The sequence below is a fragment of the Pelodiscus sinensis genome, chromosome 28 (genome assembly GCF_049634645.1).
Source record: "Pelodiscus sinensis isolate JC-2024 chromosome 28, ASM4963464v1, whole genome shotgun sequence".
Taxonomy (NCBI): domain Eukaryota; kingdom Metazoa; phylum Chordata; order Testudines; family Trionychidae; genus Pelodiscus; species Pelodiscus sinensis.
The window spans coordinates 5,344,730-5,357,293 of record NC_134738.1 but is presented as its reverse complement, the minus strand read 5'-3'; the positions used below and the strand labels follow the sequence as shown (position 1 = coordinate 5,357,293).

At 68.5% G+C, this 12,564-nt stretch overlaps 1 protein-coding gene across 1 annotated transcript; it reads right to left on the bottom strand.

Annotated features, from left to right (window-relative positions):
- Nucleotides 1-1,236: 1,236 nt before the first annotated feature.
- On the bottom strand, nucleotides 1,237-10,709 carry GNLY (granulysin). Its single transcript, XM_075910792.1, has 9 exons — nucleotides 10,676-10,709; nucleotides 6,033-6,139; nucleotides 3,800-3,930; nucleotides 3,166-3,264; nucleotides 2,634-2,808; nucleotides 2,028-2,167; nucleotides 1,727-1,807; nucleotides 1,492-1,573; nucleotides 1,237-1,364 (listed from the first exon to the last, which is right to left on the bottom strand). Exons 4-8 carry the CDS (start codon nucleotides 3,205-3,207, stop codon nucleotides 1,493-1,495), a joined length of 519 nt encoding a protein of 172 aa, XP_075766907.1. The 5' UTR covers nucleotides 3,208-3,264; nucleotides 3,800-3,930; nucleotides 6,033-6,139; nucleotides 10,676-10,709; the 3' UTR covers nucleotides 1,237-1,364; nucleotide 1,492.
- Nucleotides 10,710-12,564: the final 1,855 nt, after the last annotated feature.

The window sequence follows — 12,564 nt, the reverse complement described above, 5'->3', positions numbered from 1 at the left end:
AAGGGGGGGGGGGGGGCTGCTGGGGCAGTGGTATCAGGAGGGGGGGGGGGTCAGGCAGTCATACAGTGGTCGGTGGAGGACTGATGGGCTGGGGGCAAGGAGCAGCCGGAGCCCCATGGACTGGGCCAGACCCCGGGGCCATGGTGCGACTGGCCTGGCCTGAGCCCTGGGGAGCTGCCTGGGCCGTGCCCAGACGTACGACAAACCTGCCTGGGGTGCCGGCCGCCATCACTGCAGGCAATGGGGGGGCATCGCTCCCTGGATACGGAGCGAGGGGCAGAGCCGGGGGCTGGTGGCCCCGAGGGCGGTTCCAGGAGGCAGCAGGGCCAAAGCCCCTAAGCCCAGGGAGAGGGGACCCCCGGGGGGGTTGCACAGAGCTGATGGAGCCACAGTCCTGACTCCTGCAGGCTGTTGACCTGGTGACAGGGACGCTGGGCTCTGCTGGGGGCCCTCGGGGTGCAGTTCCTCCTTGGGGTCCCCATGCGGGTGGGGCGGGAGGACAGCGGGCTGGTCCCCAGCGTGGCGCTGCTGGCCCATGCCAGCTGTCTCTCCTGCTGGAGCCATGGGGCGCCCACCCAGAGCGCCGTCCCTTCCCTGGGGGAGGTGACATCTTCACCTCAGCCCCCCGGCCCTGCAGGGAGCTGGATTGAAGGGGGCCTGGATCAGGGAGGGGAGCAGAGCCTCAGCATTCAGCCCCGGGCTTGCAGCTGTGCCCCCACTGCTAAGGAGATACCCCTCTCCCCGGGACCAGGTCTCCCTGCCCTGGGGCCCTGCAGGGTCAGGCCCTGGCAGGGAGCGCGGTGTGGGGATCCAGGCTGTAGCTGGCAGAGCCGACCCCACTGAACAAGGCCCCAGAGCCAGGCCATGCAGAGCAGGCACTAGCAGGCGTGTGTGGTCTGGGATAAGGATGTTAAGGACTGGTCAATTCCCCGCCCTTGCTGCCTCCGGTGTTGCCCCTTTAAAATGCTGGTGGAGCCGGGGTCAGCTGGAGTCCCCAGCTGACCCCAGGCTCCCTGGTGCTGCCCCTTTGAAACAGGGAGGCAACTTGACTAGTCAATGAACCACAATTTAACATCCTTAGTCTGGGAGGATCAGCTGATGTGGAGACCAAAGCAAAATGCCCCTTCTCCTGCAGAGAAGCAGCTGCGGCATCCCACCCCAGAAGTGGCTGCCCCTTGGGATGGGGGGGTCAGGGAGAGGCAGGGCCTCCTGGGCTGAGAGCACAGAGACTTCAGGTCAGTATCAGTTCTTTATTGCCCAAAGCAGGGAGGGAAGCAGAAGTCAGAGGGGGCCGGGGTGCAGGTTCCGTGCTGGAGGCAGGAGCTGGGGGGCGCTGCTTGCTGTGGAGGGGCACAGGCTCAGGCCTGGAGAGGGAGGAGGGGTCAGTGTGGTGCCAGCAGGGGGAGGGACGAGGCAGGACTAGGCGCCCACGGCCCAGCGCTGCCCTCCCCCAGGGACGCCCCCCCACTGCCTCCAGCCCGGGGTGCTCACCTCACAGCTGTGCCCACATGTCAGTGCCAGAGCTGGGCTCTCCCTGGGCGGGCTCCTCCGGCAGCTGGCAGGCCTCTGCGTCCTGGGGAGGGACAGGGTGTCTCTGAGGCAGCGGGGCGGGGGAGAGCCCCCGGGGGTGGGGACGGGGCGGGGGGGCAGTGCCGCAGCCAGGGGACCCCGGCGGGGAGGCCGGAGTGACGGGCTTGTCGCTGGCCCCTCGCCCCCGGTCTCTTACCAGACAGGTGGCGAGCGGGTCCCAGGGCTCCCTCAGCGCCTGCAGCAGCCTGGCTCCGTAGCGCGAGACGAAGGTGTCGCACTGCGAGGGGGCAGAGAGCGGGGTCACGGCACAGAGGGGCAGGGGGCCGGGGGACACTGAGCCCAGCTCTGCCCAGGAGTCCTGGCATCCCGCTCCAGCCAGGAGCCCCCACATCTGCGCCAGGCTGGTGTGAGCCTTGGCGCCTGCTGCCCAGCCCCGCTTGGCGGGGACGAGCCCTGGGCCCCCCCTTGCCCCGGGGGCCGAGCTGAGTCCTACTGACCCCGGGGGACCCCCCGAAGTGCCGCTTGCACGTGCTGTTCAGAGCGTCTCCCAGGTCCCGGCTGGGCTCCAGGTCCAGCAGCGTCAGGCTGGTGAAGGTCAGGCAGAGGTCACAGGCATCGCGGGGGGGCAGCAGGGCGCCTGGCACGTGGGAAGCAAGGATCTCAGCATCCCCCCTCGGGCGCATCACACCTGCCCCCCAGGGCCCTGCCCCCCGCTCTCAGACCCAGGGGGAGGCCCCCCTCCAGCAGCAGGTGGGGGCATGGCCAGCATGGCCAGCTCTGTGCTGCTCCCCTCCGGACATATGGGGCAGGCCGGGGCTGACGGGATCCCAGGGCAGCGGGGGTCACTTAGAGCCTCCCCAGGGCTGCCCTACAGAACCGAGGTGCAGGCAGCTTGTAAACGCCAGCGGCCTGGAGCCTGGTGTCTGCTCGTCCCTCCCGCCCCCGAGGAGCCCTGCTCCGGTTCCCATTCGTCCCCCCACCACAGGGACCTCGGGTCTCCCTCGGCGGGGGGTCGCCCCTGCGGCCCCAGGGCAGAGCCCAGTGTCAGTTTCCCGGGCACAGCGCCTCAGGCGGCAGCAGCTGGCGGAGAACAGCGCGAAAACCTTGGGCGGGCCCTCGGCACATCCGCAGGCTGGTGCAGACGCCCCTGGCATCCTGCCCGTCCTCCAGCGCCTGGGTGATCTGGGATTTGAACTTCTTGATGGCGTAGCGGCAGAGGCGCCGCAGCATCCGGCCCACCCGCTGGCACACCTTGTCCTCGGCCTGGCTGATGGTGTCCTGCACCGGGAAGGGGGAAAGAGACTCCCTGAACGGGGCGCTCCCTGGCATGGCCCCGGGCGCGATGCAGGGCCTGGGCAAGACTCGGGCTGTGCCTGGGGGCGGCTGCACCCGAGTGGGCGGCCAGTGGGGCTGCCTGTGTCCCCCGGCACCGCGGTCATGGCGTGAGCCCCCCACCCCCACCCCCCGTGCTCCTGTCTGGCCTGGAGCCGCATCCTCGAGCCCGTCTGCTGCCCCCACCATCCCGCAGGGGCTGGAGCCTGGGGACCCAGTGTCCACTGGGAAAGCCCCTCCCAGCCACAGGGACCCGGAGCTCTGTCCCGGGACTCCCCATGGCCCTGCCCCCGTCGCCCTCACCTCATCACGGTTGTCGCCGACCAGGGACTGCAGCTTCTTCATGATTTTGGTGCAGAGGGAACACTTGATGGCAGGGGCGTCCTCCCAGCTGCGCCAGCCCTGCTGAGCCACGCACAAGCCGGGGTCACCCCTGGAGCAGCCACGCCCCCACCGGACCAGACCCCTCAGCCTCCCAGTCCTGAGCCCCCTGCCCCCCACGGAACCCTCAGCCTCCCAGCCCTGAGCACCATGCCCCCCACGGACCCCTCAGCCTCCCAGTCCTGAGCCCCCTGGCCCCCACGGACCCCTCAGCCTCCCAGCCCTGAGCCCCATGCCCCCTATGAACCCCTCAACCTCCCAGCCCTGAGTCCCCTGCCCCCCACGGACCCCTCAGCCTCCCAGTCCTGAGCCCCCTGCCCCCCACGGACCCCTCAGCCTCCCAGTCCTGAGCCCCCTGCCCCCCACGGACCCCTCAGCTTCCCAGTCCTGAGCCCCCTGCCCCCCACGGACCCCTCAGCCTCCGAGCCCTGAGCCCCCTGCCCCTCATGCACTCCCCTCAACCTCCCAGCCCTGAGCCCCACTGACCCAGCCCCTATGGAGCCGGGACAGGCTCAAGAGCAAAGGTCACAAGCCCCCCCCCCCCCCCACTGCTCACCTGGGGCTTGTGCTGCTCCAGGAACTTGCACTTCTGCTGCCATCCGCACTGAGCCGCTAGGCCTGGATCCCTGCACAGGACCTCAGGGCCCAGCAAGCACTGCCTGGGCACCAGCTCCTGGGCACAGAGCCCTGCAGAGGGAAGGGCACAGCAAAGGGGCCGAGCAGCATGGGGCTGGAGATCTGGGCCCGTCGGGCCGGGCGCCCCCAGACTCCCGAGATCAGGGCCCGTCGGGCCAGGAGCCCCCAGACCCCCCCCGAGATCAGGGCCCGTCGGACCGGGCGCCCCCAGACCCCCCGAGATCAGGGCCCGTCGGGCCGGGCGCCCCCAGACCCCCCGAGATCAGGGCCCGTCGGACCGGGCGCCCCCAGACCCCCCGAGATCAGGGCCCGTCGGGCCGGGCGCCCCCAGACCCCCTGAGATCAGGGCCCGTCGGGCCGGGAGCCCCCAGACCCCCCCCGAGATCAGGGCCCGTCGGGCCGGGCGCCCCCAGACTCCCGAGATCAGGGCCCGTCGGGCCAGGAGCCCCCAGACCCCCCCCGAGATCAGGGCCCGTCGGACCGGGCGCCCCCAGACCCCCCGAGATCAGGGCCCGTCGGGCCGGGCGCCCCCAGACCCCCCGAGATCAGGGCCCGTCGGACCGGGCGCCCCCAGACCCCCCGAGATCAGGGCCCGTCGGGCCGGGCGCCCCCAGACCCCCTGAGATCAGGGCCCGTCGGGCCGGGAGCCCCCAGACCCCCCCCGAGATCAGGGCCCGTCGGGCCGGGCGCCCCCAGACCCCCCGAGATCAGGGCCCGTCGGGCCAGGAGCCCCCAGACCCCCCCCGAGATCAGGGCCCGTCGGACCGGGCGCCTCCAGACCCCCCCCGAGATCAGGGCTCGTCGGGCCGGGCGCCCCCAGACCCCCCCCGAGATCAGGGCCCGTCGGGCCAGGCGCCCCCAGACCCTCCGAGATCAGGGCCCGTCGGGCCAGGCGCCCCCAGACCCTCCGAGATCAGGGCCCGTCGGGCCAGGCGCCTCCAGACCCCCCCCGAGATCAGGGCCCGTCGGGCCGGGCGCCTCCAGACCCCCCCCGAGATCAGGGCCCGTCGGGCCGGGCGCCCCCAGGCCCTGGCTGAGAAACTGAGGAAATAGGAGCCAGGTGAATAGTCCAACAGGGTGTGGACCAGAATTAAACCCAGTTTTCCTGTGGCCCAGCCCCACTGGCTCTGGGTGAACGGGGTGGAGCCGGGTCTGGGCTTGGCTTTGCCAGCTCCAGAAAGCTGGGCTGCTGGCTCGGGGGAGGAGCAATGGAGACCCCCAGGGCTGTGCCGGGGATGCGCCTGGTGACCTGCTTACCTGAGCCCAGCCAGAGGAGCAGGAGCAGAGGGGCCATGTTAGGACCAGCAGCAAACTGCGGGCGCCGCTTCTGCTCTGCCTTATAGTGGGATCTGGGCCAGCCCCCCCCCCCGGTGTCACTTCCCCCCACTAGCCTCAGCCCTGAGCTGTGGGGTTTCTCCAGCCTCAAGCCATGCAGCATGTTTCCTGCCTCCTTCTGCAGTGACAGCAGCTTGGGGGGGGGTATCACTGTCCCCCCAGCACAGCCCCCATCCCCACTGTCCCCCCAGCACAGGCCCCATCCCCACTGTCCCCCAGCACAGCCCCCCATCCCCACTGTCCCCCCAGCACAGCCCCACTCCCCCCCAGCTCAACCCCCATCCCCATGTCCCCCCAGCACAGCCCCCCATCTCCACTGTCCCCCCAGCACAGCCCCGCTGCCCTGCTGCCCCCCAGCACAGCCCCCCATCCCCACTGTCCCCCCAGCACAGCCCCCATCCCCACTGTCCCGCCAGCACAGGCCCCATCCCCACTGTCCCCCCAGCACAGCCCCGCTGACCTGCTGCCCCCCAGCACAGCCCCCCATATCCACTGTCCCCCCCAGCACAGCCCCACTCCCCCCAGCTCAACCCCCATCCCCACTTTCCCCCCCAGCACAGCCCCACTCCCCCCCAGCTCAACCCCCATCCCCACTGTCCCCCCCAGCACAGCCCCCCATCTCCACTCTCCCCCAGCACAGCCCCACTCCCCCCAGCTCAACCCCCATCCCCACTTTCACCCCTAGCACAGCCCCCCATCCCCATGTCCCCTCCAGCACAGCCCCATTGCCCCCAAGCACAGCTCCATCCCCACTGTCCCCCCCAGCACAGCTCCCCAGCCCTGCTGCCCTCTCAGCATAGCCCGCCATGCTCTCCTACCCAGCGGTGAGCCTGCCTGGATGGGAACCTGGTGGCCCAAGTCCTGCCCACCGAAGCTGCAGCGAACGTGGAGATGGGCGGTCGCGGGTGTTTGGGTATCCGGAGCCCTGTGCAGAAGGGAGCTTGCTGGCACCCAAGCAAGGATGTTCAACGAAGCCCGTCTGGGGGCCGAGGGGCCAGATCCCTCCCCTGCCCAAGTCCTAGCCACACCCAAGCGCCCCTGCTCAGCCCCCTCTTAATGACTGTGAGGACTGGGTGCCTCAGTTTCCCTTGCGTGTGGCACAAGTGTCTAGCTGGTGGGCCAAGGGTGTGAGTGCTGCAGAGACCCCAGCGGGCTGCTGGGCTCAGACAGTGGCCGACGTTCCGGATCCTGGTGCTGGGGGCCTGGGCCCACCCTGGCCAAGAGGCCTTGGAGATCGGAGACCTGGAGACCAGGGTCCTGCTGCCTGGGGCCAAGGAGCGCTCCTGTGTGCGCCGGTGGCTGGGCTGCCTCCAGGCTGGGACTCTGTGAATCCCCCCCCATGACGCGCTGGGCTCCCGGTCCGGACACCCCACTGAGGTTTGGGGCGGGGGCGAGCTCAGGGCATGACCACGCCGAGGTCACTCCCAGGGGCCGTGGGGGGCCCCGAGCAGTGTCACAGCTGGCCCGAGCACCGAGCCGGGGGGTGCGAAATGCGCCCGCACCCCTGCCTGCCCCCCACGTCTGGGGCCAGTGCTAGGGAGGGTCACACCCCACCCCCGCTCCCAGCATGGCTGCTTGCACGTTTTACCACCACAAAGCAGAGCTGAGAAACCAAACGCGCTTCCCTTCTCTTCCTGTGGCGCCACAGCTCTGCAAAGCGGCGGGGGGAGAGCTGGGGGGTCGCGGAGGGAGGGAAGGGCTGGGGGTGTGGGAGAGCTCGCGGGGGGTGCTGACGGAGGGACCCTAGGCCTGGGGGCCAGTGGAATATCCAATCACCCCTCATCAGAGACCCCCCGGAGCCCCACACTCAGGCCAAGCAAACCTGGCTGCTGCCGAAAGGGGGCTGGCAACGCAGCAGGGGGTGCAGCCCTTACTCTCAGGGCTAAGGGGCTGCCGGGAGTGGGGTGGGGGGCTCAGCAGTGGGCTCTGGGCGGGGGAGGGCGGAGCGGGGGTTGCTGGTTGGGGGCTCAGCAGGGGGCTGAAGGGCAGCGGGGATGGGGACCTGGCTGTGCCCCCTCTTGCCCCATTGCCAGCAAGCCCCTAGAGAGGGGGTGTGATGCCGAGTCGGGGACCCCCCGATCCTGCACCCCGTCTGCAGCAAGAACAGACTCCGCCAGTCGTAGAACAGGGGGGTTTATTGCTTCCCCAGGGACAGCCCAGCACAGACTTGATGTGGCTACAGGAGCCAGGCCCAGGTTGCCTCAGACCCCTGAGGTTTGGGGGTCCATCACCTCTAGCCCCTCAGCCCTCTGCTCAGGCTGCTCCCTTCATGTTTCCCAACCAGTTTTTCCGGAAAATCAGCCGCTTTTCCGGAAAAACTTGCCAGCTGTCTACACTGGCCGCTTGAATTTCCGCAAAAGCACTGACTTCCTACGGTAAGAAATCAGGGCTTCTTGCGGAAATACTGTGCTGCTCCCGTTCAGGCAAAAGTCCTTTTGCGCAAAACTTTTGCACAAGAGGGCCAGTGTAGACAGCTCAGATTTGTTTGGCGCAAAAAAGCCCCGATGGTGAAAATGGCGATCGGGGCTTTTTTGCGCAAAAGCGCGTCGAGATTGGCCACGGACCAAGTGCTTTTGCGGAAACGCGTCCGGGCCAATCTAGACCCTCTTTTCCGAAAATGCTTTTAACGGAAAACTTTTCCCTTAAAAGCATTTCCGGAAAATCCTGCCAGTCTAGACTCACCCTCACTGCCTTAGTTCCAACCCGTCTGACCCTTGGGTCTGTGTCTACCTGACTTGGGCAGCCCCCCTGCTGGGCCGTGCTCACCCCCAGCCCAAGCACAGCGACCAGCAAGGTACCGACTACATCAGGTGTGGGTGAGTCAGTGGGAATCTCCCCTCTCAGCGCAGGGGGACCCCGGGTCACAGAGCAGACCCCCCCACTACGCCACAGGGGGTTGGGATACAGCGGGGTGCTGGGCGGCCCGTGCTCCCCTTGGCGGAATGGGGGGACTGGGGGAGGCCCAGCGGCAGCCCCTACAAGGAGGCGGATGCCGGGGCCCCATTCAGGCTGGAGGAGACTCGGTTCCTTGTTCCCACCACTAGGTGGACCCTCAGCCACGTCGCCCATTCAGAACCCACACAGGCTGCAGCTTAGCCGGCCTGCAGGCCGCCCTGGGCTGGGCCTGGCCCCTTCCTGATCTCAGCTGCCTGGACACAGAGCGAGCCCCTGTCCCGAAGAACCATCCGGCTACGGCCAGTAAAGGCAGGAGGGGAAACTGAGGCTTGAGGCTCCCAGAGGGACGGCGCCTGGCCGCAGGACACCGGGGTGCGTCTACACTAACGACACTAGCGTTAGCTCATGACATCGTGAGCCAGGGCCATTCCGTTGTTTGGAAATAAGGGGCGACCGAACCCGACCTGGGTGAACCTCCTTCTACGAAGAGCAGCGCCTGTCCCGACATGGCTATTTCCCAGGAAGGGGGGGACGGGGACGCTGCCCTGCTGCTGTGTGGAAATAGCCCCTCCTCAGGCCTCTCCAAGTCACTCCCGGTGCCTGCTGGGGCTCTCAATGGAGGGAGCGTCCACATAAGGGGGGCCGGCCTGGGACTCACTCTGGGGCTTCCCTGCAGTGTAGACGTAGCCCCGGCGGGACGGCAGGCGAGCAGCCAGCTGTGCAGGTCCCACGCGGCCCGACTTGGGGGACCGCACTCCCTGCAGCTGCCCCGCACTTCCACCCCTGGATGGGAGGGGCCAGTGCTGGGCGTGTGACCCTTTGGAGGCGAGGGGCTGGGTTCAAAGGGGCAGCCAGGCCAGGTCCTGTCACTAGATCCGTATCTGGGGGGGGGGGGGTCGTTCCCAAGCTGAAAGGGCCCAGCTAATTAAAGAGACAAGAGGAGGAAATTGGGCCTTGCCCCTGCCCCATCCTGGGGGCTGTCAGGAGTGAATTACGGCCTGGGGGGTGGGCTGTTGATGCAGAGCCAGGCCGCTCCCCATCTCTGTGTTGGGAAGAAAAATACCCCGGTTAAAACGCCTGCACAGGTCCGGTGCCAGGAAATGCCCCTGCCCCACGGCGCCTGGGCTCTGCAGAACCATCCCGCAGCCAGAACCCCTGGCGAGCAGCTGGGCTGGGGGGAGAGAGAGGGTGTATGAAACGGAGCGCGGCAGAGGGGCGGTGTGGGGAGAGAGACAGCGGGAGGGTGGGTAGGTAGACAGATGGGTGTATGGGGATAGGTAGAGAGATACAAGTGTATGGAGACAGACGGGCCGCGTGGGGACAGATAGACAGAGGGCAGATGGGGGCATGGGGCAGAGACAAGGCAAGGGAGGTAGCAGGGAGCTTGCTGGCAGGGGGGGCGGCTGTTGTCTCCCCGGCCAGTTCTGGTCCTGAGACGTCTCCGATCCCCCAGCTACTGGCTTATCACCCCCCCCCCGCCGGGGCAGCAAGCCCGGAAGAGGGTCCTTAGGGCCGGGAGGGGCGCAGGGCAGCGGGTCCGGACAGCCCAGGGGAGCCGGGGCACACGGGCAGAGAAGTGTGGGGAAAGGCCGGGCAGTCGCGGCTGTGTGGCAGATGGTCAAGGTGGGGCCCGCGCAGGACCCCCCCCTCCACTCCCTGTGACCCCCCCCCGCAGCAGCGCGGGGATCCGGCCCCCGCCACCGTGCAGCCGCGCCCCGCCCCGCCTGCTTCCCTGGGCCGGGGGGGTCAGAGCCCCTCGCCCCCCAGCCAGGTTTCTTTCTCCCCCAGCGCGGCTGGGAGGCTGCTTTGCATGTGCGCGGGGGCGGGGGCTCATCAGCGCGCCGATAATTGGTTTTGCGAGCCCCCCCCTCCCCCGCCCCGGCCTCTCCATTTCCCCGCAAAGAGGGAATTCATTCCCCGCGCTAATGCGGTGTCAGCGCCGGGCGCCCGGCGTGGATGATGTATAGGGGGACGCGCAGCCAGAGGACTATTTAATGATGCATAGAATTAAATCCAGCCCTCCTCAGCTGAGCCGGCGCCTCCCTCCCGGTCCCCTGGGGACGCCCCCCCGCGGAGTGGGCGGCCCGGCCTGTGTGCGCGCTACCGCCCCCTGTCCGCGGCGCAGCGCACGGGCTGATCACAGACCCCCCCGCGCCAGAGCACCGGGCAGGGAGCTGGGATGCCGGGTTCTGCTGTGTGCCCGGGCGCGTCACTCACCCGCCCCGTGCCTCAGTTTCCCCCGCAACCCTCGTCTATTCACACTGTGAGCTCCCTCAGGCTGGCACAGCAGGGCCCTGACCCCGCTCATGCCCCGTCTGCAGAGCCGCTCCCAACCCCCCAGAATCAGGCCCTCTGGCCTCAGGCCTCTTCCTCGGGGAGCCCCACTGCCTGTCACCCCCCTTCCAAGGAGGGGGGCCAGGGCGGGGGGGGGCTTAGTCTTGCTCTCCCAGCCTCATCGTCGCTCCCATGCCATGGGGGGAGGCAGGGAGTCAGGCCCCCCCCTTCCGGCGCGCCCGCCCCGGCGCTAGCCCGAGGGGAACAGGCTGGGGGGGAACATGCAACTCACTGGCGCCCTGCTCGAACCCGGCTGCGGCCCCGGCCCGCGGTCCCCGGCCGAGGCTGCTGGACACACAGACCCTGCGCTGCCCGATGCCGCTAGTGGGGGGCGCCCGACAGCCCGGCTGTGACGACAGCTGGAAATGCTCCTTCCTAGCGCCCAGCCACGGCATGGAACAGATGGGGGGGGTACAGCTGGGAACGGGGGTACCGCCGGGCATCGGGGGCACAGCCGGGTATGAGGGGTACCGCCGGGCATGGGGCACAGCTGGGTATGAGGGGTACCGCCGGGTATGAGGGGTACTGCTGGGCATGGGGCACAGCTGGGTATGAGGGGTACCGCCGGGCATGGGGCACAGCTGGGTATGAGGGGTACTGCTGGGCATGGGGCACAGCCTGGCATGGGGGTACCGCCGGGTATGAGGGGTACTGCTGGGCATGGGGCACAGCCGGGTATGAGGGGTACTGCTGGGCATGAGGCACAGCCTGGCATGGGGGTACCGCCGGGTATGAGGGGTACTGCTGGGCATGGGGCACAGCCGGGTATGAGGGGTACTGCTGGGCATGGGGCACAGCTGGGTATGAGGGGTACCGCCGGGCATGGGGCACAGCTGGGTATGAGGGGTACTGCTGGGCATGGGGCACAGCCTGGCATGGGGGTACCGCCGGGTATGAGGGGTACTGCTGGGCATGGGGCACAGCCGGGTATGAGGGGTACTGCTGGGCATGGGGCACAGCCTGGCATGGGGGTACCGCCGGGTATGAGGGGTACTGCTGGGCATGGGGCACAGCCGGGTATGAGGGGTACTGCTGGGCATGGGGCACAGCCTGGCATGGGGGTACCGCCGGGTATGAGGGGTACTGCTGGGCATGGGGCACAGCCGGGTATGAGGGGTACTGCTGGGCATGGGGCACAGCCTGGCATGGGGGTACCGCCGGGTATGAGGGGTACTGCTGGGCATGGGGCACAGCCGGGTATGAGGGGTACTGCTGGGCATGGGGCACAGCCTGGCATGGGGGTACCGCCGGGTATGAGGGGTACTGCTGGGCATGGGGCACAGCCGGGTATGAGGGGTACTGCTGGGCATGGGGCACAGCCTGGCATGGGGGTACCGCTGGGTATGAGGGGTACTGCTGGGCATGGGGCACAGCCGGGTATGAGGGGTACTGCTGGGCATGGGGCACAGCCTGGCATGGGGGTACCGCCGGGTATGAGGGGTACTGCTGGGCATGGGGCACAGCCGGGTATGAGGGGTACTGCTGGGCATGGGGCACAGCCTGGCATGGGGGTACAGCTGGGTATGAGGGGTACTGCTGGGCATGGGGCACAGCCGGGTATGAGGGGTACTGCTGGGCATGGGGCACAGCCTGGCATGGGGGCACAGCCGGGTATGAGGGGTACCGCCAGCTCCAGAGAGCAGGGAGGCGAAGTCTTTGGCAGCTGGTTTAGTGAGCCAGGGCTGGGGGACCGGCTGGCAGCGCAGCAGGAACTGGCTGGTCCCCGCAGTGGGGGGGAAGAGATGGGGGGTGGCGACCGGTTCCCACCCAGCCCTGATGTGACATGGACGAGACGGTGGGTCGCTGGTGGGTATTATGGCAGCTGCTGGAGCCCCTGCCCCAAAGAGCTTCAATCTAACTGGGCACAGGATGGGAAGGGAAACTGAGTCACGGGGCGGCAAAGGGCGTGCCCGTGGATCACTGCAGTCCTAAGCACCGACTCCATGTCCTGACTCCCAGCCCAGCACGCGGGTCCATGTGCCTCTGGCTCTGGGCTGCTGCAAAGGACAGGCAGGGGGTGGCCCCAGAAGCGAGAGGGCAACAGCCTAACTCTGGGCTGAGCGCTGTGCCCCTCCCCCTCATTTGCATAACGACTACCTGGCCAAGGCCTGGAAATGACGT

Excerpts from the sequence above, each read along its gene's own strand:
- GNLY (XM_075910792.1), bottom strand. The coding sequence starts at position 3,207 with ATGAAGAAGCTGCAGTCCCTGGTCGGCGACAACCGTGATGAG. Across the intron at positions 2,168-2,633 it reads GTGCCGAGGGCCCGCCCAAG|GCGCCCTGCTGCCCCCCCGC; the intron begins GTTTTCGCGCTG and ends CCCACGTGCCAG. Across the intron at positions 1,574-1,726 it reads ACCCGCTCGCCACCTGTCTG|GACGCAGAGGCCTGCCAGCT; the intron begins GTAAGAGACCGG and ends GTCCCTCCCCAG.